Source organism: Phaethon aethereus (genome assembly GCF_964289735.1).
Source record: "Phaethon aethereus genome assembly, chromosome: 1".
Taxonomy (NCBI): domain Eukaryota; kingdom Metazoa; phylum Chordata; class Aves; order Phaethontiformes; family Phaethontidae; genus Phaethon; species Phaethon aethereus.
In genome coordinates, this window is record NC_138575.1 from 67,848,587 (window position 1) to 67,872,897 (window position 24,311).

Sequence of the window (24,311 nt, forward strand, 5' to 3'; positions counted from 1 at the left end):
CACCCACATGTCTGTGGGATGGGCATGCCTTAGCCAGTGCTGTCACCTGCTGTGAGGGACCAAAGAGGCCACCAAGCAGCGATGGCTGCAGGTGCCTCAACACAACTGCGGTAGCGGCAGCTGTGCACAGGCTGAAGTGCGGGGCCCCAGCCACCCCCGGCCCAGCCGTCCGCTCGCTGCCGTGGCGTCTGCAGCCCTCTCCATCGCCATGACAGCGAGCGTTTGCTACCAGCTGGGACTCCTGTGGTTGTCTCCAGGGATGAAGAACGGGCAGGTGCGTCCCTAAATGCAGAGCCTGCACGAGAGGAGCCAGCAGCCGCACATACACCGTGCGCACAGCGGCCTCCCCGGCCGCTCTCCCCCTCGGCGAGAGGGGCACGGCGCGCTCCACAGCCTGCGTTCCGTACCGCGACATGGCCGCCACCCAACGCGACTTATCCCAGCTGACTTTTGTCCGTACAACAAGATGGCGACCACCTCTCGCCTACCTGGGCACGAAGCCAGAAGGAGGCGCTGCGGCCGTAAAGCAGTGCCCGTTTCCCGATACCCAGCTGTCGCAAACCGGTGAATGGCTCTGGAGAGGGGACGGGGGGGGTGGGGGACACGAGCCTGTGATTGTGGCACGGGGGGGCGGCGGCGCTAGCGGCGGCTCCTCTTCCTCCTCCTGCCCCCGGGGAAGCGCTGCCTGCCGGCGAGGCAAGGGGAAGATGGATCCCAACAGGATCATCCAGGCTCTGAAGGGCACCATAGACCCCAAGCTGCGCATCGCCGCCGAGAACGAGCTCAATCAGGTGAGGGAGGCGGCCAGCCCCGGCCGGGACCCGCCGGCGGCCTGCCCCGCCCCCGCCGCGCCTCACCCCGGCCGCCGCGCGGCACGGGGTCGCCCGACCCCGCCGGCAGGGGCGGGGGGCGCTGCAGGGGTGTCGGGGTGCGCCCCCTCGTCCGCGGCGGGGCCGCCCGCTCTGCCCGGCAGCGAGGGGCTGGGGACGTGGGGGTCCGCGCCGCCGCCCTCTCCCCGCGCGGGCTGCAGCGGAAAGTGGGGCGGGGGGCGGCGGCGGCATCCCCGGCCGGAGCGGGCCCTTCCGCGCCGGCTGTCAGCGGGCGCTCGGCCGCAGGGCCGGGCGGGGGCGGCCTGGCAGGGGGAGGCAGGGCCGCCCCGGGCCGGCTGCCGGGACCCCCGGTGCGGGGTCTGCCGCTGCGAGAGGCGGGCGAGGAGCGCGGGCCCTGGCCCGTGCCGTAGGTGCCCGGCCGCCGGCGGCTGGGCGGGATGGCTGCCCTCACTCAGCGCTGTCCTTAATTTTGTGACCCTGGGAGCGCGGCGTACCGAAGTGCGGCAATCTAACCCTCGGCGGGGCCTGGGCGCGCACGGTCTGTGTTGGGTGCTGGAAGGAATGCCGTGGAGCTCCGCGCTGCTCAGACCGGTCTCTTCCCTCTTGGGGACGATAGGTATCAGTGACTCTCGGGGATTCCTTTTGTCCCGTTCAGCAGTATGCCAAGTAAAACCTGGGAGAAAGGCACGTTACATTTTTGTGGGTAGTATTTATCACAGCATCCCACGGTTAATGTAGTGGCAGCATGCACTGAATCAAAACTGTGACCACAGTCTCGATTTGGACACTGGATAAAAGAGAAAGTTCCCTTGCACAACATTACTACAGCTTTAACCTCTCTACTTCGATGGAATACTTGATCAACTCTATCAGAGGACTTGGATTTTTTTGACCATGTTTGTGTGTTAACAAAACGGTCAACGAGAATTGGCTGTCAGAAATTACTGCTACTTCAGGATTGCTGCTCTGGCTTAATTTTATATTTAGGCAACTTAAAACTCCTTCAGAATTAGCTATGGCTAATCCTTGCTTTAGCAGTTGGCAAGTTCCTTTAGTAAATCAGTGGATTAAGTGTTGGGCATTGAGAATGCTCTTGTGGATAGCTAGATGAAAATGCAAAACTTTTTTCTTTATTTGTCATAGTTACTTTGAAAATTCATCAGTGCCTATTTTTATCCCTGCTATTAAGCACTGAGAGGGAAATTACAAATATTTGCCAGCAACCTGTTCACAGGAATCAAAATTAAAATAATAAGCTGCTGCATGTTTGTCAGGCTCAGAACAGAGAGGCAGCTGTCAGCATTTCTGCATCCTGCTCCTAACACTGTCATTTTAACATCACCAATAAGTACTGTGAAGCTCAGGAAGAGTTTTGAAAGTATTTTAACATTGAGGTCTGTAAAATCTTTTAAGTTCAAGTGATGAATAATGTAATTCTCATGAAGGACACAGGGTTTAGATTCAAGAGTGCAAGTATATTTATCAAGAACAGGTTGAGATTTATTTAAAATAGCTGACACTTTTTCTCTTTTCTAAGTATTATAAAGAATGAATCTTGAAATTAAGACATACCTATTATTGTGTAGGCTTCCTGCTACTAAATGAATGTATCTGACTGACATGGGTTTGACATAACTCTTTGGATGAGTGGAACAAAAGTGCTCCTGAGGAATGTCACTTAACGTAGGCCTTTGACATCTTGAGGCCTTCCAGTGCTTTTGAAGCAAGACTTCAAAGTGACGTAACGTGTAAGACTCCCATGTATCTAATGATAGTGTTGACATGTAACTGTGTTCCTGCAAGTACTGGAATCCAGATGCTGTTTTAGCAAAGGAACCAATCCACCAACCAAACAGAAAACCCTCCAACAATAAGTGCTTGAAGTGGTAATACCACACATGGCCAAACAGAACAGGGATCACCTTTATTCCATGCACTAGTTGAAGTGATGCTGCTTCTGATACACACTAACGGGTATTGAGGTAAAGCTTCTTCTGTGTTAGCCCGTCTGCAGTGTGCATTTGCTTTCAAGTTTGAATCCAGGTAGTGACAAGAGCTTCCCAGAGAGCATAAATCCTGCTAGTCCACCAATATAGCACCTCTCTGTAGGCACCTCATCGCTTGTACCAATACAGAAAGTCCTTTAGATCAATATAATAGTCCTGACTCCATAATTTGCTTACAGTGTAGAGCATAGGGAATGGAGTTAAAATGAATGAAAGCTTGCCTACTTGTAAAAAGTCCCAGCATGTTTGAAAATGCCTCTTTCTCTTCTGTAAGTTCCTGCACCTGTGTAAAGATAGAGCTAAATCAGTGAAGTTGCTGTCTACCTTCTGGATGATCACCTAACTGCATTAAGAAATGGAATCAAGATTTCCCCCCCCCCCCCCTTATTATATCAATTGGAAGGCTGTTTGTGAATTTGGTTCCTTCCGCAGCTAGGAACAAGTGTTGGTTTACATCCTAAATTAATTTACGGTCCACTTATATCCATTTGTGCCAACCTTACTTCTTAACTAGAGTAGGTTTGTTGGTACTTGCTCTGACATACTTGTTAAAGGCTGATCCCTACCGGCTTGTTTTCCTAGCCTCAACAGGCTGTATTTCCTTTGCCTTATCATAAAATTGAATTTATGAAATCTAGTAATAGGAGAGCACAGCTCTTCTCTGTACTTGTTTCCCTTTGAATTAATATTTCTTGTGCAATCTGGTCATTTCTGTTTGCAGCATTCCAGAAAGTCTCACACTCAGTGCCACTAATACCTTACTTGATACATCCTAAAACTACAATTATCTATTTCGTGTCCAACGCCTACATATTTCTTCCACTTAATATACTAAAGTCCTTTTATCCTCTGGTTCTTCCTCACTAAGAAACCTCAAGCTTTTAGGACAAATTCCTATTATCCTTGAGTGCATGACCATGTACTTTGTCCTATTACCCCACTCCATTTTTGTTGGTGCAGTTCTAAAGATCATTCCGTTCTTTGTAGGGTTTTTCTGATCTTTCTCCTTGGATGATACATGCTACTTCTGAGTCATTGACAAACTTCACTTCTGTTGGTGACCTGAACATAACTCTAAGTGTGGGATTTGTCTGAAATGTGATTCTTGATAAACTAGAGCAGTAATTTCTGGCCAGGTCAGTAATCTCTATCATGTAACTGCTGTCATTTCCCTTCTAACCTCTTGATTTTTGAAGTGTACGCATCTTTCCATCCCCCTCTTTTTCTTTCATCTTCCCCATTTTTTTCTTCAGCTCTGTCACATCATAATCGGGTGCACTTCATGAGTGTATTTATCAATTACACTGTACTTTTTAGACCAGTCAATTATCTCACCAAAAAAGATACTAAATTTCTGTGCACCCTTCTTTGATATCTATTCTAGGCTGTTACTGTTTTTAGGTCTGTCTCATGGACTTCAGGGACTTTTGCTGTTTTGGAGTTTTTTTTAATGACTAAATACTGCTTTCATGTGCCAGTTCTCGGAGTGTTGTGGAATGTACTGTCTGATTAGGTGAACATAAAAAGTGATCTCGTGATTCCAGTTCAGATAGGATTACCATGCAATTTTTGTGCATTAATCTTAATTGGCTTAACCTGCTGCAATACGTTTCTTTAGCCTGTAACAAAGCGGAAAATAAGAACACAATTGCAGAAACCCAGCTGTTTGTTTAAATATTGAGAAGGAGTTGCAGAATTTGGCTTTGATGGGAACTGAGCAGCAGTGCTGGGAGAAGTGTGAGAAGATTGCACAAAAGCAGAAGAGTCCAGAATAAAGTTGGGCTTCCTTCCATATCTTCCACATTTTGTTGAGCTGGCTGCCATAGTAGAGAGGGATCTTAAGGCCACTCTGAAAGTAACAATGAGCACCTCATGTTATCTAGAGGAAGGAATCTCAGGTACTTGTATTGAAGACTGATTTGATGAGGAAGTTGACTTGCATGAGGAATTTGACTTGCAGAAGGTCTGTGAAAAGTGGGGTTTGTTTGAGACTGGATAAATTTGACAGCAGAACCTACAAAGAAGCGAAGCTCAGGTAGGTTCTTACACATGCCGATTTTCACTGTGTATGAAAGCCCTCCCCACACAATACCTTTGCATGTAGACAGGGAAAGAAGAAAGTGTCAGCTGAAGGTCTATTTTGTTTTTAACAACTGTCTGTGACTGACAGTATAAAAAACAAGAAGAAAGTACTATTAACAACTGCAAAAATATTCCCGAGTGTGACAAATACCGATGGAATTTCTAAGTAACACATTTTCAGTGCACAGCAAAGAGAAAATAAAGCTTAGTAAACCTGATAATTGAGCATTCAAGTCCAATGTACATAAGCCTTAAAATAATCTTTGTGAATAGTTTATTGCATATGTATTCAAGGTACAAATTTCTTTTCTGTGTTTGTCTTTGCAAAGAAAGATGTAGCATCTTGATTTTTCAGCAATTTTTTTGTGTCATACTTGGATTCAGAGATACAGAGAAAGAGATGTTTATCGCTGGCAGAGAAGGATGGTCTTGGCTTCACATTCAGAATGAACCTGAGAGAAGGCTCCAGTCTTCCATATCCATTGTCCTAGATCATCCCACCGTTCTGCAGGGGAAGAAGTTCCGTCCAGTGCTGTTCTGCACTCAGCCACTGTGGTTGCCATCAGTGCAGTAGGATGGTCACTGACAAACGAGACCTGGGAGCAGTTGCTTGCTGTGGGCTTTAAATACAACAGCAAACAAGACACAAGAATAATGCTTACTGAAATGAGATTAGTAGTATATAATGCATGGTAAACTGGGAGACAAATCTCAATATTAGATGTGAAAAGTATTTATTTGCTTCAGTAGGATCCATTTGGGGAAATTTTTGTATATTTTTCCTGCTTATCTCTCCTCGTGTTCTAGTCCTTTACAGGTGATAGTGTTCATCTTAATGTTTTTCAGTGGCCCATCTGAGGCTTTCTTGGGTATCATCTGTTCTATGCCTAATCAAATGGAAGAGGAAGTAGGCAAAAATGATATGTTCTCTGAGCTTTTGAAGAGTGGAGCTGTGATGCTGAGATGGGGAAGAATGCATGTGAGGCCAAAGGTGAAAGGACAGAGTGCAGAAAGCTACATGTCTGCAGTGCACAGATCCTGAGAGAGTGGACAAAGGTGGAATGAGATTGTGGGGACATATGCATCTCCTTGGTCATCGCTGTAAATTTACCCAGTTGTATCTTACCAGTGCTGTATGCCTCTCACAGTTTAGCCGCTAGCCTTGCACAATGCTGTGTCCCATCCTCTTAATCCCAATGAAAATTAAGTGACGTTTTGGGGTCTTTTTAGCATAAATGCTCTGACCTGTGATTCATGCAAAAGCAGTCAGTATGTGTTTTACACAGCTTTAAAATAATCATTCTTTGTAAGTACTCAGTGAAAGCTCATTTTTCAAAAACTTGCACTTTCTCCTTCAAAGTAAACATATGCCCCCATTGATCAACACCTTCATAGAAAGTTTTACCAAATCACAACAACATGAATTCAAGGCAATGTAATTATTCACAAACTGTACAAAGCAGCGTGCTGTGTTGTACGGGAGTTGAGCTGAAGGTCTTTTTCAGCCATCTGGTGCCTCCCTGCGGCTCCTGGGCACGGCTCTTCAAAATCAGCAGCTAGCTTTCCATTCCTTCTGTGGGACTGACGATATTCCTGCTCTCCCTCAGTAAAAGTTCAGGTGCGGCTTTAACGATACAAATAACTGTCTTGCTGAAGTCATCCAGCTCCGAGGTCTCTTCCTTGTCTCTTTCCATTTACACAGTGCACACCTGGCAATTGCTCTGCACCTCCTTGCTTGATACGTACAGCTTTACTTGCTGGTGCCCAGGAGCCTGTTGTATGGTTTCCTGAGCAAGGCAGGGAAAGGATACATCCCAAGATCACAATTAGCATGACAACTAAACCAACAAGAATGTGCTGGTATAGGAAAAATGTTGCTGCATGCAGCTTTTTGAAAAGTCCTCTGTTCAAAAAATTGCAAGCGGCGTGTAGTTTTCCTGACCGGGTTTGTTGCTGCGCAAATGAGCAGGATGGTATTTGAGCTTCGCAAATAGAACAGAACCGGGTGTCTTGTTTCTAAAATGGGCACACAATCTCTCTATCTCTACAGTATTCATGTTTCTGATAATGAGTAGAAAACGAAGCTGTGTAAAAATGTGAATTATGGTAATGACCATAGCATAGAATAGAAGGATTTAGTGGGAATTTTATACTGTGTCCTTGTGATCTCTTTAGGGGTGTTAGTATGTAAAGTGTAAAGAAACCCTCCTAGCAGTTTGCTGGTAGGGATGGGGCCTCCTCTGAGACGCTGTGCATACCTTCTGCGTAACATGTCTTTTGTCAGTCCAGGCACTTGCTGAGAGGATTTGCTGTTCAGGCCAAGTAACCGTATTTGTATATATCCTGGCAAAACTTCAGGGATAGCGGTTGTGCGCCAGCACAAATGGTACTAATAAAGCTTCCTGGAGTAGTAGTGACTTTAATGTAGATTCAGTAAAAGCTGTTTGCAGAGAGAAAGGGAAATAATTTATACTGTTATCACTGTGTCCACCCTAAATGTGATACTGGTAGGAATATTGCAGAAAAACAACAAGAAAGCAACCTCAAAAATGGTTGTGCTCTTAATGTGTTTATAGTGGTAAAATCCGTGTGTAGATTGGGGCTGAGGGTAGGTAGCATATTGGCACTGTTTAGAAGAAAAAGGACAATTAGAGTTCATGCACTTTTTGGTTTTTTGTGCTGCTGGGTTCCCTTGTGCTTTCTGTACCTCCTTGGGAGTTGGGTGTTGAGTGCTGGAGGCTGCTGCAGCCTACCACAGCCCTGTGGGTCAGAACCCACCAACGTTGTACAGATTCGGTCTGGTAGCAACTGAAGTACAAGCTCTGGACTCCAGTATATGCAATTAAAAGCTGACCTTTGGAATCCAGTATGCTTCAACCAGTTGACGTTGAAAGCTGGTATTTCAGCGTGTCTGTAGATAAATGGAGTTCCTGTGCTGTCTGTTAACAGCTTTTACTTTATTTTGAACATCGCTTATGGATAATTAAAGTTTATAGAGAAGGGAATTGCAAGACAGTATACTTTTGATTTGCCATTACTGCTTTTATCTGAGATCTCAGACTACTCTATAAACATCAAATGAGTCTCTGAGCATAGAGTAGGTTAGAATTACACTATCATTATAATGACTAAAATGAGGGCCAGAAAGTTAAGTGATTTGCTAAAATTATTGAATAATAGTGTTGTGATGCAGCTGTTACACTTAGGCATCATGAAAGCAATGTAATTTTACCTCGTTATAGAAATGTTAGATCAAGGAACTGGGTACATGAAGAGTAACCTGCTGTTATTTCACAGCTTTTGAATGAGGCAAAGTTTATGGGAGGACGTAGTATACTTTTACTTAGAGCACAGCTCTGGAAACAGCCACAGAACTGCCAGGCATAATCTAGTTGGAAAGAAATACTATAAAAAGTGAAATAAAGAAAGCTTCTGCCATCTAGCCCCAAGAAACATCTCTCTTTGAACACAAAGCACATGGATCTAAGTGATGAAAGATTTGACGTACTAGTAACTACTGGTGTTGCCAAGGCTTAGCAGTAACTGCACCATGCTGAGTCAATGATTCTTCACGTTGTAGGACCCCTGTTGAATGACAGCAGTATAATGCTATCAGATTTTCACATCTTTTAAACCGGGCATGCTTTGCTCAGAAGTTCAGTGAACATTATTTTCTCTTTGAAATTCTTCAGCTGCATGGCTGATGTAGTGTTTGAAAAGTTCCCAGGAAGGCTGTGGGTTTTGAAATGTTATCTGTGTTTGATTTTAATTAAAAATAGTTATTCCACTGTGTTTCCCCAGTTTTTATTTCTCTGTTAAGATGCACTATACATCCTCAGTTAAGATGCACTATACATCTAGATTGTTAAAAGATAGCTTTATAATATATGGCTAATGCAGATGCTGTTTACACTTGAAAATAATTTTAAATGGTTTTCTTACTCTCTTCAAAACTCAGTTTTGCTATTATAGCACAATCTATTTTGCAAATAAATGATATGTATTGATGAAGCATGTCAATATCCATTTGACTTACGAGACTAAGTTAAATAATTCAAAGACAGATCTGAAGTGCTTCTCATTATGCATTCTCAGAATTATTTAAATATTCATTATCACTAATCTCTAATAGAGAGCCTTGTCACATTACTTATTCCACCCATGTGCCATTGTATGCTCAGCTTTTACAAGTAATTATTTGGATTGCTGCAGATCTGGGTAAATCCAGGTGCGAAAACCTTTCATACTTGAGGAGAGTCAAAGAACACTACAAAATCCTTAGTTTGTATTTCTTATTCAGCTTTTGGTAATACAGTTGTCTTTAAACATAGTGATTTGCTAACTGTGTTTTATATGTATTCCAGTCCTATAAGATCATCAATTTTGCTCCAAGTCTACTGCAAATCATAGTATCAGATCAAGTTGAATTTCCAGTGCGTCAAGCAGGTGAGATAAATTCCTTGCTTCATTTTCTTTCAGTAGAAACTCAGTCTGGTAGTTATTTCAACAGAGTATTGAGCTGTTGCAATGTAAGTAAGTTCACGTTTGTTCTGAATGTGGAAATAAGGATTGATCTTTGCCGTTTCGTTCCTACATGATGGTCAGATAAAGCCATGGGTATAGGGTAGAGTCCTCCTTTGGCTTCCCTGTGTTTCTAACAATCACTACTGGATTGCTGTGATGCTGATATGAAAAGAGAATGATTTCTGCTCAAAACTGAGTACCCACGGAGCCTTAGGTATTCTTCCTCCTGTTGATGAAGAAGTAGTGATGCTAAGACAAGTGGGAATTTAAAGAAAAGTGGATTTCATGTGAATAAATTTATAGTCTGAGCATGTCTAGAAAGATTGCCCAGCTGTGTGTGTGAGTTCCGGTATGGTGATGCAGTTAACTTCAGGGTTTACATTTGTGTAAGATCAGAGTATAACTTCTCATAATCTATCTTAACTACTCCTGTACAATATTTTTGACAGATACAGAAAATATTCAGCTTTTTCAAAAAATTGGTGAATACTGTTTCGTTCACAGCTCTGTTTTTATTCTATGGAACAGCATTTCCCATAGAAGCACTGTTGTGTTTTTTTTTACAGATCCTATTAATCCCCTGAGTGCGTTGAGGCATGCTGACATATGCTGTTTGTCATGCTGGCGTTTATTTTTTCAAAGATAATCCAGCTTTGAATGGCATTGTTAAACCATTCTGTAGTAAAATTTGATGCTTAATCTACACTCAATAAGGTCATTTTAATAAATTAATCTCTCATTTCAGTTAATTCAGGGAAAAAAACAAGCATGTAGAACATACTTTTTAAAATGTTTGTCTAATTTTTTCATTTTTCACAGAGTAGGGCTGTAAAATAGAAAAACACATTTAAATTACATTTGTAAGTCAACAGATTTCCCTGGGAATTTTTTAAAAGCCAATAATTTGTATAATAACAAGATCTATGGACAAAGTAAAGTAAAGTCTTGGGCTGGTCTTTCTGGGCCTGTTTCTTGCCTGAATATTCTGGCACATCATAGACAAAGAACTATTTTTCCACTTGCTCCTATAAAATATTTTACAAACTACATGTTTTCATACTTTGTAATTTGTCATCACCAAAAAAAATGATTGTACCCAAGGATATCTTATTTGTACTTTAAAACCCTAGCTAATAATCAGCCAAAATAGTACAGGGATAAGAGTTTATTAAGAACATTCCTTTTATGTCTTACACCATATTTCCTATGTTTCCTAAAGAATGCCTACAGGCATTTTAGTACTGAGGCATAAATGCTGCTTTATTTTCAGTTGAAGATTAACTTTATTTGTCCTGGTTTTTCATGTGAGACAGAAATGAACAATTCTAAGGGATTATGGGAAATCCTCATAGTGAGATAAAGCTTAGGGAATTCACAACAAACATTTCTGTCTGAATAGAAGGTAGGCCACATGCCAGTTGCATACTGGGCATTTCCCCAAGCAGTGTGTCCCATCTGCATGTGCAATGATTTGTTTACATGAACCTTCCAAAACTTCACTTACTGAGGTTGAGTAGTTGTTTTAGGGATGATGACTAAAAATGCAGCTAAGTAGATTTTTGTTTGCTTGTTTAGAATGGTGGTATATTATGTCCCTATGGAAGACTGCTGTAATAAAGAATGTACCCCGATAGAAGCTAACTGAAATGTTATCTTGTTCTGTTTATGACCAGGCACTGGAGCCTGATCTTGTGTGGAGTCATTAAAGAAATGGTTTTCTGACTCAACTGTGCTTAGGGCCTAAAATTGTTAAGAACTCATGCAATGGTTTTCAGTCATCTTTTCAACTCTTTGTTCTACTTTCAACTATATTACAGGTTGAGTACAGAGTAATGTGGTGATGTGTTAGAATTAAATTATCATTTTCCCAATGTTTATACTTAGCTGCCATTTACCTGAAGAACATGGTGACACAGTACTGGCCAGACCGTGAACCACCTCCTGGAGAAGCAGTATTTCCATTCAACATTCATGAAAATGATCGTCAACAGATTCGTGATAACATTGTGGAAGGAATAATTCGTTCTCCTGACTTAGTGAGGTACTTTACATTGCGTAGAGATATTTCTGTAGCTTGAGTTTTCAGACCTACCGTTTCGGATGTACTAAATGTGAGAATCTCAATTTCCTGGGAGATGACGCAAGTACTTGTTTTGAAAATGCAATAATAATCAATTTTAACATATTTATGTGCACTTGTTTTTCAGAAACATAGTAACCCAGCTAAGAGCTCTATGACGTGATTTATACTCATGGTTTTGTTTGAAGTATCTTACAACACTTGCGGTAGTGACAGCCTGTCTATTTGGCTGATTCAGGGCAGACAGTATAGAGGGATACCTGCAATACAGAATCACAGAATCATTAAGGTTGGAAAAGACCTTTAAGATCATCAACTCCAACCATCAACCCAACACCACCATGCCCACTAAACCGTATCCTGAAGTGAATTAACTAATTAAGTGAATTAAGTGAAGAAGAATTAACCGTTCAGAGAAATATGGCCCAAGATCTGTTTTCTTTTTTCTGGTAGCCCTGTTCTCAATTGTTTTTGCAGTTTATATGTAATCTCAGTATTTAAATGTGTATTAGCATTCTTGGTTTTAAGATGTTGAAAGAATGAAGAAATGCTATTCTCTTTTTGCTGGAAGAACAGTTAAGATTCACAGACATACTACAATCTATGATTGTTCACCACCCTAATTAAAGTGAGGCTGATAGGATGGGATTAGGCTGTAGTCTAGAGATGTTAATCTTCGAAAAACAGAAGAAAATCTTCCTTTTCTCTCCTCCTCCTTTCCACCAGCTGGGTGTGCACAGTGTCTTTTTTTGTCAGTAGTCATATCTGGAAGAGGAGTGATTGACTACAGGTTGACATTGGGATTAGAGAAAACACCTTAAAAAAAAAAAAAAGAAACACTGGAATGCGTTAGACTGCTGTAGCATTGCTGTCACTGGAGGTCTTTATGAATAGATTAGACAAACAGCTGTCAGGAATGCCTAGGGTATAAATGGTCCTGTACTGAGACAAGAAAATGAACTAAATCATCGTTTCCAGTTCAGCTTTTCTAACACGCTCTGACACAGATGAGTAGTATCTGCACTCACAAGAGGTAGGTGCTCCTTGCCAAGGTTTTGCTACAAGGTAAGGAAGCTTCTGTTGTGTCTGTGATAATGTAATAAGGCATGTATGTAGTTTCCCATGTCATCACATCATAAATACTAAGGCTAAGTTTATACAAAAGAACACAAAATAATGGAAGTTTGAGTAGTTTTTTGCAAACTAGTTAGGGCATCATTTCATAACTTGATATTCAAAATGTCGTGACATTACAATGACAATCCACATCCAAAAGGATTGTTGAAAACCTCAGGACAATCATCTGGAATACGGTAGAGGGTTTCTAAACACTGACTAGACTTGTAGATTTGTGAGAGGTTAAAAAAAGTCAAAGAAACTTTACTGGAACTAGTCTGATGCTGTAATACTGATATCTTTCACTGTTTGCCTGTGAGAGTAAGGGGGGAGGAGGAACCAAATCAGCAACAAGCACAAACTCCAAAGGCTTGAGGAGGGAGGTAAGTTTGTGCAAAGCTAAAAGGATCAGTAGGTGGAGGGGCTTCTTATCGAACTGCTTTGTAATAGTAGCTCCTTATGTAATGGACTGCAAGAGGATACCCAAGGAAAACTAAACATAGAAGAACCAATATTTTCTGCAGAATTTTTTTTCTCATTCCTTAGCAGAGCCAAGAGTATTTATTTACAGCTTCTAGTTGAGTGCCTCTCAGCTTTTTTAATCACAGCTCACTTTAGTCAATTAACAATCCTGTCTTGCATCACCATTGTGAATGGCATCTAAAAGTGTGTGGAGGGAGAGGAATGGTAAGATGCTTTTACCTGATTGACTCTGCCATGTGCTTTAGAGGTTGAGAAGTGCTGTTCTAGAAGATCCTGGGAAACCTGTAATTTCATGAGGAACCCTTGGCTTGGATCATAACATAAGCCAATATTGTTTAATAAAAATGTACAAATTTTTGTTTTTGTGGTTGCTTTCAGGCTCATAAGCATGTAGAAGTATAAACATTCATTTTCAAAGTACAAAGCTAGCTGGCTTCATGAGCAATTAATTTTTTTCAAATATTGCGTGATGGGTGTGGAGAGGGAGAAGGAAGGGAGAAAAGTAGCTAAAATGTTCTGAAATTAGTTTCTTCCTTAAAGTTAAATCCCCTGCGATTTTTTTTAATTGCTTTTCCTCTGCCACTTCTCAGAACTCTTTCAGTGCTTGCAAAATATGTATGATACTTATGATATAATATGTATATTGTGGCCAATAAACCAAGATTTGGGATCTATCCTTTAATATTAAACACTATGCTATGACCTTACTTACTTATAATGTATTTCTTTTTCCCTCCTGACATAGAGCCCAGCTGACAATGTGCCTCCGTGCTATCATTAAACATGACTTTCCTGGCCACTGGACAGCTGTGGTAGACAAGATAGGCTACTACCTGCAGTCTCAGAACAGTGCGAGTTGGCTTGGGAGCCTCCTGTGCCTCTATCAGCTGGTGAAGACTTATGAGTAAGTTGGTGTCCATCAGTAGATGACAAATCAGTAGTTTTAGTCTCAGCTGATTACCAAGAATGATGTTCTTAAGAGCACTGTCAGTTCTACAAGGAATTCAGATAGAAAATGGGAATTAATAATTGTCATATGCTTCCTTTCCTGCAAATAAATTAAAACTATTCATTGTCTTTATATCATCAGTGAATTGAAAGCGGAGATGCCAGCAATAATCTGTACGAATTTAGCAACAGTTTTTCTTGAGGCTTTGTATTTTTGATCTGATTTAACCCATCTGTGAAAAATTTCTTAAATGTTTATAACTTCTTTTGTTTGAAGATTCCCCAAATGCTGGATATATGAATGCAAATTATTTTCTACTTCTATGTCATGCATACAGTACTGTCATTGTTATATATTCCTATTGTGTATTCTTACCTGTACCATCCTCCACAAAGTGTAAATTAGGGGAAGTGTAGTGAGCTCTTTCAGTCTTTTTTTTAAGTATCTGTTGTTAAAAACATACGTATAAACTGCACAAAAGAAATGTAAAGGGAGACAGAGAGAATCTTGTCAAAACAAAGGAATTGTCTCTCCCTTTCAATGGCTGTTCACTCCTATTTGTTCAGCACCCAACTTGGGTTTGACATTGGTACGACTGTCAGAGAAATTCAAGTTCCTGCTCCTGTGAGCTGACAATTCAGTAGTAAAGAACATTAGTTCTTCCTCCCAGTAGCTGCATTTATATAAGGTAACTTTTGCTGTTTTTCACTTCTCTATTTATAGGTTAGAGAATTTGCACAAATTGTTGAGATGGGGGCTAGAGGAGGGCGAATGAATGAGTGCTGGATATTAAATTGCTGGTGGGGAATAGGCATTAGAATCTCCAGTGTGTAGATTCTGGACCAACATTTTTGTTTCCTTTGCAGATATAAAAAAGCAGAGGAGCGAGATCCTCTCATAGCAGCAATGCAAATATTTTTGCCTCGGATTCAGCAGCAGATGATCCAGCTTCTGCCTGATAACTCCCATTACTCTGTACTGCTTCAGAAACAAATCTTAAAAATCTTCTATGCTCTTGTTCAGGTTGGCATCTGGGTACAGGAAACCCAAAACTTTTACTTTGGTGGGCACAACAACCCCCTTCAGTGCACTCAGGGGTGTCATTGAATAAAAATACAGATTTGGATAGGAAAAATCATACACAATAAATAACTTTTATAAAAATATGATTTATTTTTTTTTAAACTTAAAAACTGGCCACATGATCCCCCAGATTAAATTTTTAATGAGCCTAGGTACCTCTGCACATCCTGTCTGTAAGCTTGCTGGAGAAATATTCCTATTTTTATAAAGTCACATATAACCTGATTCAAACTATATGAGTATCTAGACTGTGCTGCTTAGCCTCTGAAAGTGGCAGTAGTGCAGATAGTAGTATTACTGTCAAATAGTGCGCTTCAGTAGGTGGTGTTTCTTATTATCTTCTGAAGATTTGGCAGAAATTACTTATTGAGGCACATGCATTTAACAGAGATGAGTTTGGCTTTTACAGGGATGAGTTTGTTGAGGAAGTACTCTTAGAGAACGAGAGACAGAACAAGATCCTACATAAGTCTGAAAATTCTTACTGAGAGTTAAAAAGGAAAAATAGTTTTTTATTAGATGAGGGGAAGATTAAAAAGATCCTGAGATCGTATTTTACTTTTCAATAGCTTGCCTGAATATTCCCACTTTGCTTTTGATTTTTTAGAGAAGATTTGCTAGATAGTAACTAGGTAGTAATTAGGAGTACATTTCACTTGCTTACTAAAATGCTATTGGTTTCCCCAAGTCCTGTAATACAGACACTGCTGTGGTCCATGAAAGTTAGCTGGGCTATTGTGAAGAGGAAAAAACAAAAAGAATTAGCAAGTCCTCAGACCAAGGAACTTCCCTCAAATAGTGTTTGCTCAGAAATTCCTCTGTAAATTGTACCAAGAAGGATGCAATTAGAATAGTATTGATATCTAACCTAATTAGTTTTAATTTTACTTAAAACCTTATCTTCCTGGAAATGTAACTAATGTAGAAACATTTATCTTTTTCAGAGAGAATTAGTATTTTATTACAGTGGAGTTTTTTCTTGTTTCAGTATGCATTGCCGCTCCAGCTGGTGAATAACCAGACTATGACTCAGTGGATGGAGATTTTCCGTACTATCATTGACAGAAATGTACCTCCTGTAAGTTTTAGTTTTGTAAAGACCTCTGATACTTGTGTGTTGGCATTTGAGGAACAGTCGCTGTGAAGATATTCTAAGTGTTCTTAAGATGTCATCTATTTAAGATTATTACCCTTGGAATTAGTGGTGTTTCTGACAGAAACACAGGAAGATCATGTAAGCTGTCAGAATTTCATTGTCTGAGGTAGTGACACTATGTAAACTCCAACCTGGGATATTTTGGAAGTTTCCAAGTATTTTAGGCAGTTTCTCTCAAATGAGAATCAAAAGCTCATCACAAAACCCATTATTTGTCTCTGTTACTCTTTTTCTTTCATCTGTCCTTCATATTTCTTGAAGAACAAAATAAAAATAGAAATTAAATTCTTGTTTGTGTGTGTACAACATTAACTCGCATTTCCTAAATTTTTTTAGAAATTTATTTCGCAACCTTAACATTATTTTAATGGCTTTTGCATCAGGATATGGTTAGGGTGCATTTATTTGGAGGAGGTAGTGCCATGCTTAATTTTAAGTGCACACCACTGTGAAGTATTCAAGTATAGATGAGTTTTGGTTTTTCAAACTTGCATAATTTTGAAAATTAAAGTACAGACATTACGCAGATATTGCACATATGCAGTTATATTGACTAATAAAGATTTTTGTAAAGTTCGTGAATGTTATATAACTGTTAACAGAACCAAAGCTTTAGTTGATGCTGTGTATTTGTATTTGTTTACTCAGCAAGGAATGTTTAAAGCATAATTTCTCTCAACAATACACACAGCTAATTTAAAATAAATGTATTTGTTTATAGGAGACTTTGCAAATTGATGAAGATGATAGACCAGAGCTGGTATGGTGGAAATGCAAGAAGTGGGCATTGCATATTGTAGCTCGTCTTTTTGAACGGTAACAAACTAACAAACTGATTACAAACTAAGCTGAGGTTACAAATCTGTAGCATTACTTGAGGTGCAATTAGACAAGACAGTTTAGTTGATTTAACAGCTAGTGGTCACTGAAGAGGTGTTCCTGCTGCTGTCCTCTGCCTCGCACTGGCACAGCCACTGGTCTGAGCTCTTAGTGAAATGATTTGACTCTCAAAGATGGCAAGAAAGTAGCCCCACAGGGAAAGTACATTTTTTGTTTTGTTTTATTTTTTTACTACATCCAGCTACAAATGCTTATATTCTCAAATATATAGCCAAGGGAAGATTTGAAAAGAAATCATAAACATGGAAGTTACAGAGCTTGTGACAAAAAGGTGGCTGTATTTATTTGACTATAGTATTGTATCTTACAAGAATCTAAGAAAAGGAAAGGGAAGTGGGGCATTATATGGCAAATAATGGCTTAGAAGGAACCTGTGGGAAAGGATTCCTTTGGGGATAGAGACTACTCAGGGTCCTTTGTGTTTTAGAAAGTACTGTGTTTTCCTGACACAGTAAACTTCTCACAATGTAAATATCTGTGTTCTCTTCTTTTTAAAGGTATGGAAGTCCTGGAAATGTAACTAAAGAATACTTTGAATTCTCAGAGTTTTTTTTAAAAACTTACGCTGTGGGCATACAACAGGTAAGTGCAGTGCATTAGTTTCTGAATGAGATCATTTTGGCTGAACAGATGTATTGGTTTTCAACAGTGTGCTCATATTGAAGTTCATTCATTAAATAAAAATGAACAGTGAGGCAGGTTTTACTTTTAGTGATTGAGAAGTTCTCTAGAACTTGGTGCCATATGCAACTGAGGTATAATAACACAAATTTTCAGCAGTTCAAAAAAACCCTGCAAGAACGCTCTCAGAAAAGGCAAGTGCTGATAAAACAGTATTATCACCATGTATAAACATTCTAGATATAGCTGAGAGAAAAAACTGTTTATGCAGAGACCTCATGTCATAGAAGGGTGCATTTTCAGGCCAGTCTTTAGTAAATGTTTTTGCTGCAAACAACTTAGGCCAAGTAATCCAACAATGCTGTTTTATTTCAGGAAGATACAAGCAGATTAGGAAGTATCTGGAGAACAGCAATAAAGTTATTTTATACCTGGAAAGCATATTTTATGAAAATATAGCATAAATTCACAGTTTGCAAGGAAATTATTTTTGTTGTGGAATGCTAATTATTTGTGATTAACATGGTGTTGTGGAGACAGTTCAGTTCTGAAAAAGTTGCATAGAAGAGAGGCAGTTCTCATCAGAGTTTTCTGTGTTTTTCTGCTAGCTCAACTGTGGGCCCCTGGGAATGTGGGCTTCCAGCAGCTCCCTGGTGTGGTGGAATGGCTATAGCAATTGGGTGCCTGGAAGCCCTAAGAGTGCTGACTCCCAGGCTCGGATGGTTTTTTGCACATCTCATCCTATTTGTCATTCAGCATGCCATATACTAGATGACTGAGAGCAGTAGATCCCAGGCTTTTGGCTCAGCTAAAGCTCTTGGGTCTCCAGGGTTACATATTCCAAACAAACCTCTAAGAAGCCAGGTGAATGTAGTACGCTGTCCTGCTTGTGATTCTGGGCTCCTGATTCCCTTTGGCCTGTAAACTTTAAAAAACATCTGGGAACACTGTTTTTCAAGTGACAAGTATTTGGACAATGTGTATTTCCAGGCTATGTGGCTTCTCAGCGCACTGCCAGATGAAATATCCCTGACATGGCATCTGCAGGCTTCTTACAGTTTAAATTTCCAGTGTCTTTGATGCAGGGTGCCAGGCTGTTGTCACTTCAAGTCAAATTTAAACTAGATTTCCATACCAGGATTGCATGCAAAACAAAATTACTTTTCTCTATCCAGTTTGACAACAAAGTAGTTTTTTAGTCATGGATACCCAGACCAGCTAATCTCAGGGTATTCAGCTCCCTGAGCTGGAAGACAGGGATGGAGAGCAGAATAAACCTCCCATAATCCAGGAGGAAGCAGTTAACAACCTGCTAAGCCACCTGGACACCCACAAGTCTATGGGGCCTGATGGGATCCACCCAAGAGTACTGAGAGAGCTGGCGGAGGAGCTTGCCAAGCCACTCTCCATCATTTATCAGCAGTCCTGGTTAACAGGAGAGGTCCTGTTAACAGACGACTGGAGGCTTGCCAATGTGACACCCATCTACAAGAAGGGCCGGAAGGAGGATCCTGGGAACTACAGGCCTGTCAGCCTGATCTTGGTACTGGGGAAGATTATGGAGAGGTTCATCTTGAGGGTGCTCACAGGGCATGTGCAGGACAACCAAGGGATCAGGCCCAGCCAGCACGGGTTCATGAAAAGCAGGTCCTGCTTGACCAACCTGATCTCCTTTTATGACCAGGCGACCTGCCTAGTGTATGAGGGAAAGGCTGTGCATGTTGTCTACCTGGACTTTAGTAAAGCCTTTGACAGTGTCTCCCACAGCATTCTCCTGGAGAAACTGGCAACTTGTATCTTAGACAAGTGTACCCTTTGCTGGGTAAAAAACTGGCTGAACAGCTGAGACCAGAGAGCTGTGGGGAATGGAGTTAATCCAGTTAGTGGCCGGTTGCATGCGGTGTTCCCCAGGGCTCAATTTTGGGCCTGGTCTTGTTCAATATCTTTATTGATGACCTGGATGAGGGGATCGAGTGGCTCCTCAGTAAGTTTGCAGATGACACCAAGTTGGGCGGGAGCGTTGATCTGCTCAAGGGCAGGAGGGTTGTGCAGAGGGATCTGGACAGGCTGGATCGATGGGCAGAGGTCAATTGTATGAGGTTGAACAAGGCCAAGTGCCAGGTCCTGCACTTTGGTCACAACAACCCCATGCAACGCTACAGACCTGGGGAAGAGTGGCTGGAAAGCTGCCCGGTGGAAAAGTACCTGTACATGCTGGTTGACAGCTGCTAAACATGAGCCGGCAGTGTGCCCAGGTGGCCAAGAAGGCCAACAGCATCCTGGCCTGTATCAGAAATAGTGTGGCCAGCAGGAGTAGGGAAGTGATCGTGCCCCTGTACTCGGCACTGGTGAGGCCACACCTTGAATCCTGTGTTCAGTTTTGGGCCCCTCACTACAAGAAGGACATTGAGTTGCTGGAGCATGTCCAGAGAAGGGCAGCGAAGCTGGTGAGGGGTCTAGACCCCAAGTCTTATGAGGAGTGGCTGAAGGAACGGGTTGTTCAGCCTAGAGAAGAGGAGGCTGAGGCCTTATCACTCTCTACAACTACCTGAAAGGGGGTTATGAGGTGGGTGTTGGTCTCTTCTCCCAAGTAACTAGGGATAGAACAAGAGGAAATGGCCTCAAGTTGTGCCAGGGGAGGTTTACACAGATATTAGGAAACATTTCTTTACTGGGAGGGTGGTCAAACCTTGGAACAGGCTGCCCAGGATGGTGGTGGAGTCACCATCCCTGGAAGTATTCAAAAAATGTGTGGACGTAGCACTTCAGGGTTTAGTGGGCATGGTGGTGTTGGGTTGATGGTTGGACCTGATGATGTTAAAGGTCTTTTCCAACCTTAACAATTCTGTGATTCTGTGATTCTGTGATTTTATCCATCAGCATATAAATGACGTGTAAATATGTAAATATTAAGAACTAAAGAGGGGAGTGGTTGTGTTAAGGCTGTAAGCATTAAAGAAAGGGGAAACAGTTTATTCTGAACTCCTTGCAACAGTTAACTTCTGAGTGGAAAAATTGACTCCCATGGGCCACTGTCATTTGAAATACTTACAAAGTTTGTCTGTTAAGAAGTTGGGCTATGTAGCAGAGGGAGCAGTTTAGCTTTCAAGATAAATGGACTGGACAGTCTGCACATTTCTTCCATTTCTGGCTTTTAAATTCTGATTTGTCACATTGCCTTGCAGAGTTAGTAAGAATTCTATTGTGAATAGTACATCACTAAGCCTTCATTACTTATTTATCAGTTGTTAAGTGCTGACATCGTGCTAGAGTCTATATGAGATATAGACAATTCTTGCCCAAGGAGCATATCATATAAAAGAGTTAAGATCAGACTTAGTACTCCTAAGGAAGGAGTTATGTTCAAAATAAGATTTATTATAGTGGTGTGAAGAATTATGAAGCAGATTGTCCTTCTGCAAATATATGACTCAATATTTTGTTGTGCATTGCCCTTGATTTTTATTGTTATTCATGTACATGCCAATTCTTGACACTTATTAACACTTAATAGTTCATCTGCCATTAGTGCAGATTACTGGCTTTGTACTGTAGGTTTTTCTTAGTAGAGCAAGCCTTTATCTTAAGGAAACATCGTGTGATAGAGTTTGTGATACTGTCTAATGGTTACAGTAGGTAATAGAAGTTAAGGGTTTTACACCTCTTCCGATTCACAGATTTAGGTGCTAACCTATTTATCTTTTCTAGCTTAGTATTCTTATCACTGTTCTTCTAAAGTCATTTGTCTTCTTTAGGGGTCTGTCCTTAAAAAATGAACACGGATTTAGAAGCCGACCAGTTTGAAAATCTAACTGTGCCTTTTCCTTATCTATTCCAAATTTTGCTGAGGCCTGTGTAAACTGTTAGCCTGTGAATATTGAAGTATATCTTTGGTTTACAACAAGTGGTCGCATGGTGGGGCTAGTAGTAAAGGTAAACATGTACATAAAGGCTTGCAGGATTAGATCATTGATATTTAAATTATTTCTGATTTTTGGATCAAAGACATTACAGTGATTACTAGCACTAGAACCTCTGCTGTAAAACTGATTAATCTGTCCATGTACATTCACTGAAGAAGTACGCTGCATGTCTGTGCATGAGAGAGACTTTTCAATCTTCATTTAAAAATAGTAATCTGTCATTTCTTTAGGTTCTCTTAAGAATCTTAGACCAATACAGGCAAAAAGACTATGTTGCACCACGTGTTCTTCAGCAAACGTTAAATTATCTGAACCAAGGTGTTATTCACTCTGTAACATGGAAGCAAATGAAGCCACACATACAGGTCAGTGCATAAAACCCAGTAAACACTGCATGTCATGAGAGTGATCAAAAAAACCCTACCAATTTCGCAGTTTTAAAGAAAGTTTCATGAATCTTTCACACAGCAATTGATCTGGGCAAAACAACAGCATTTCTACATTAATGTAGTGGTTTTTTTCAGTATTATGACTGCCTTTTATTGCAGATATTGTTAACCCAATTAAAGATTCAGTTCCGTAAGTTCTTTGTTTTTATTTTTGAAGTCTGCTGTAAAGTTGTAATGTTCTGGCTTTTACTAGTTGCTAGTGTTCAGAATTGTCTATAGATTTGGAAATTCATAATTGATTGTAGTGCAAAGATGGTGGGCAAAGAAAACATGAACTGTGAGGAGCTGAACTGTGTTTTAAGGACATGTTTTATAAATGAACTCAGAACAAGTGAGAAGTGATTTTCATGCTTTTATTTTTTCATTTCATAAGCTCCTCTCTTGTAGGTAGTTAATGCCATGAGTGTTAAGAGGAAGGACTCTCAAATCCATTCTCATGTTGTGTTGCATTGGTGAGATCCTTCTGCAGAATGTGATATTCTGCTGTTTATAGACTATGCCCTGAAGTATATTTTGTGCACTGTACTGTATTATTATACAGTTACTGCTGTCTGTTACTGTTGCAAAAGGAAAGTATGTATATTGTAAGTTTGTTTCTGTTAGCCAAAATAAAAAAGCATTGGTTAAAAGAATTTTACTCTTCAGAAAAGTAGGTCTAGTAAATTAGTGCATAGTGGAGAGAAGCTGTACTGGAATTTAATTTTATGTGTACTTATGTGTATTTGACTTCTCTAATATTAGAGTATAACAGAAGAAGTGATATTCTCTCTAATGTGCTACAAAGATGAGGATGAAGAGCTCTGGCAAGAAGATCCATATGAATATATCCGCATGAAATTTGGTAAATGTTTGTGTTTAGCATTTTCTGCTTTCATCATAACTGTACCCTATAGTCCCAATTAACAGCATGGCCGCTGCAACATCTCTGTCTTCACCAGTGTCCTGAACAATAGGAAGAAGAAAATTTTTCTTTCTTAAATCTCACCAATCTGTAGTTAAAAGAAGGCAGCAGATCAAGTGAGTTTTGGCCATTTGGTTGTTAGTTTTAAATTAAATGATTCTCTTAACTTTTTTTCTATTTCACATGTGCTCAATGCAGCCCAAATAATCTGGCTTACTCACTTTTTAATGCCAGTTTCAGAATCCTGAACTTCAGATGCGCCAGCTGCCTGCAAGTTCTTGCAGCTCTCGCTTTGACCAGAAGAGGCCTGACTTGTTCTTTCCCTTTTGAAAATTGTTAACAGTTTCAGCATTTTTTTGCCAATTATTATTACTAAATTGTAAGATAATTAGATATATGTATTCTTTCAAAAAATGCAGTGTAAAATCTTGGGAATATCACATAGGACCATTTGGGAATTTTTTAACTAGTTGATTTGTGATTAGCGTGTGTGAAAACAGAATTTAAATGTTAATAGAATAATTTAAAAAACTTGGAGAGTTGCTCTGCAAAAAATTAATCACAATATAGTGTTTTTCACTGGGCTACAAATATGCTGCTGATTTTTGGTATATGAATTCAGTTCTTTCTGTGTAAGTAGTGAATCCTATTTTTATATGTAGCTGAGACACTTAAATACAGATTTAAATTGTATTGTGGAAGGTAGGAAAAAAAAGCATGAAAGTACATTAAATTGAAGTTTAGTGAGATGCAGTTGGGCTTGGAATGAGAATTCCAGTAGCCTGGTAGTATTTCTTAATCATGTTTTATCTTAAAGTTCTCAGGAAAAGTTAATGTGTAATTTTACCCACATTTTAAGATTACCTTTTTAGATCTTTTCACTTAATTCAATTGGTTTAGGGATGTTTGGATTAGAATATGTTTGGCAGCACAGATTTTTTTCCCAAGATATAAATTATATTTTCAATATGATTAAAGGAGGTTTACTTGTAATGAATGAAGCTAAAAAGCTTCAACTTTCAGCAGATTTAAAGCTACTCCAGATCCAAGTAGTTTTTACAGACAAAGTTTCCCATGAGGTTTTAATAAAAGCAAGCCAAAATTTTGTACATATGGTATACAGATGGTACTGGAATGTATTGTTTTCTTCCTATAGTGGTTTTAATTAAAAAAAAGCCACGATTTTTCATCCTTTAAATACATGGTCT

General features: G+C 40.2%; 1 protein-coding gene across 1 annotated transcript in view; it reads left to right on the forward strand.

The window, feature by feature from the left end:
• Positions 1-707: 707 nt before the first annotated feature.
• IPO8 (importin 8) overlaps positions 708-24,311 on the forward strand; it is a gene marked incomplete at both ends in the record, with an annotated part of 46,120 nt that continues 22,516 nt past the window's right edge. Inside the window, 10 exons of the mRNA XM_082009686.1 lie at positions 708-791; positions 9,283-9,364; positions 11,327-11,483; positions 13,867-14,025; positions 14,937-15,093; positions 16,142-16,231; positions 17,031-17,125; positions 17,707-17,791; positions 21,984-22,118; positions 22,944-23,043. Of these exons, the coding sequence (XP_081865812.1) occupies positions 708-791; positions 9,283-9,364; positions 11,327-11,483; positions 13,867-14,025; positions 14,937-15,093; positions 16,142-16,231; positions 17,031-17,125; positions 17,707-17,791; positions 21,984-22,118; positions 22,944-23,043 (1,144 nt within the window). The remainder of the gene's footprint in view (positions 792-9,282; positions 9,365-11,326; positions 11,484-13,866; positions 14,026-14,936; positions 15,094-16,141; positions 16,232-17,030; positions 17,126-17,706; positions 17,792-21,983; positions 22,119-22,943; positions 23,044-24,311) is intronic.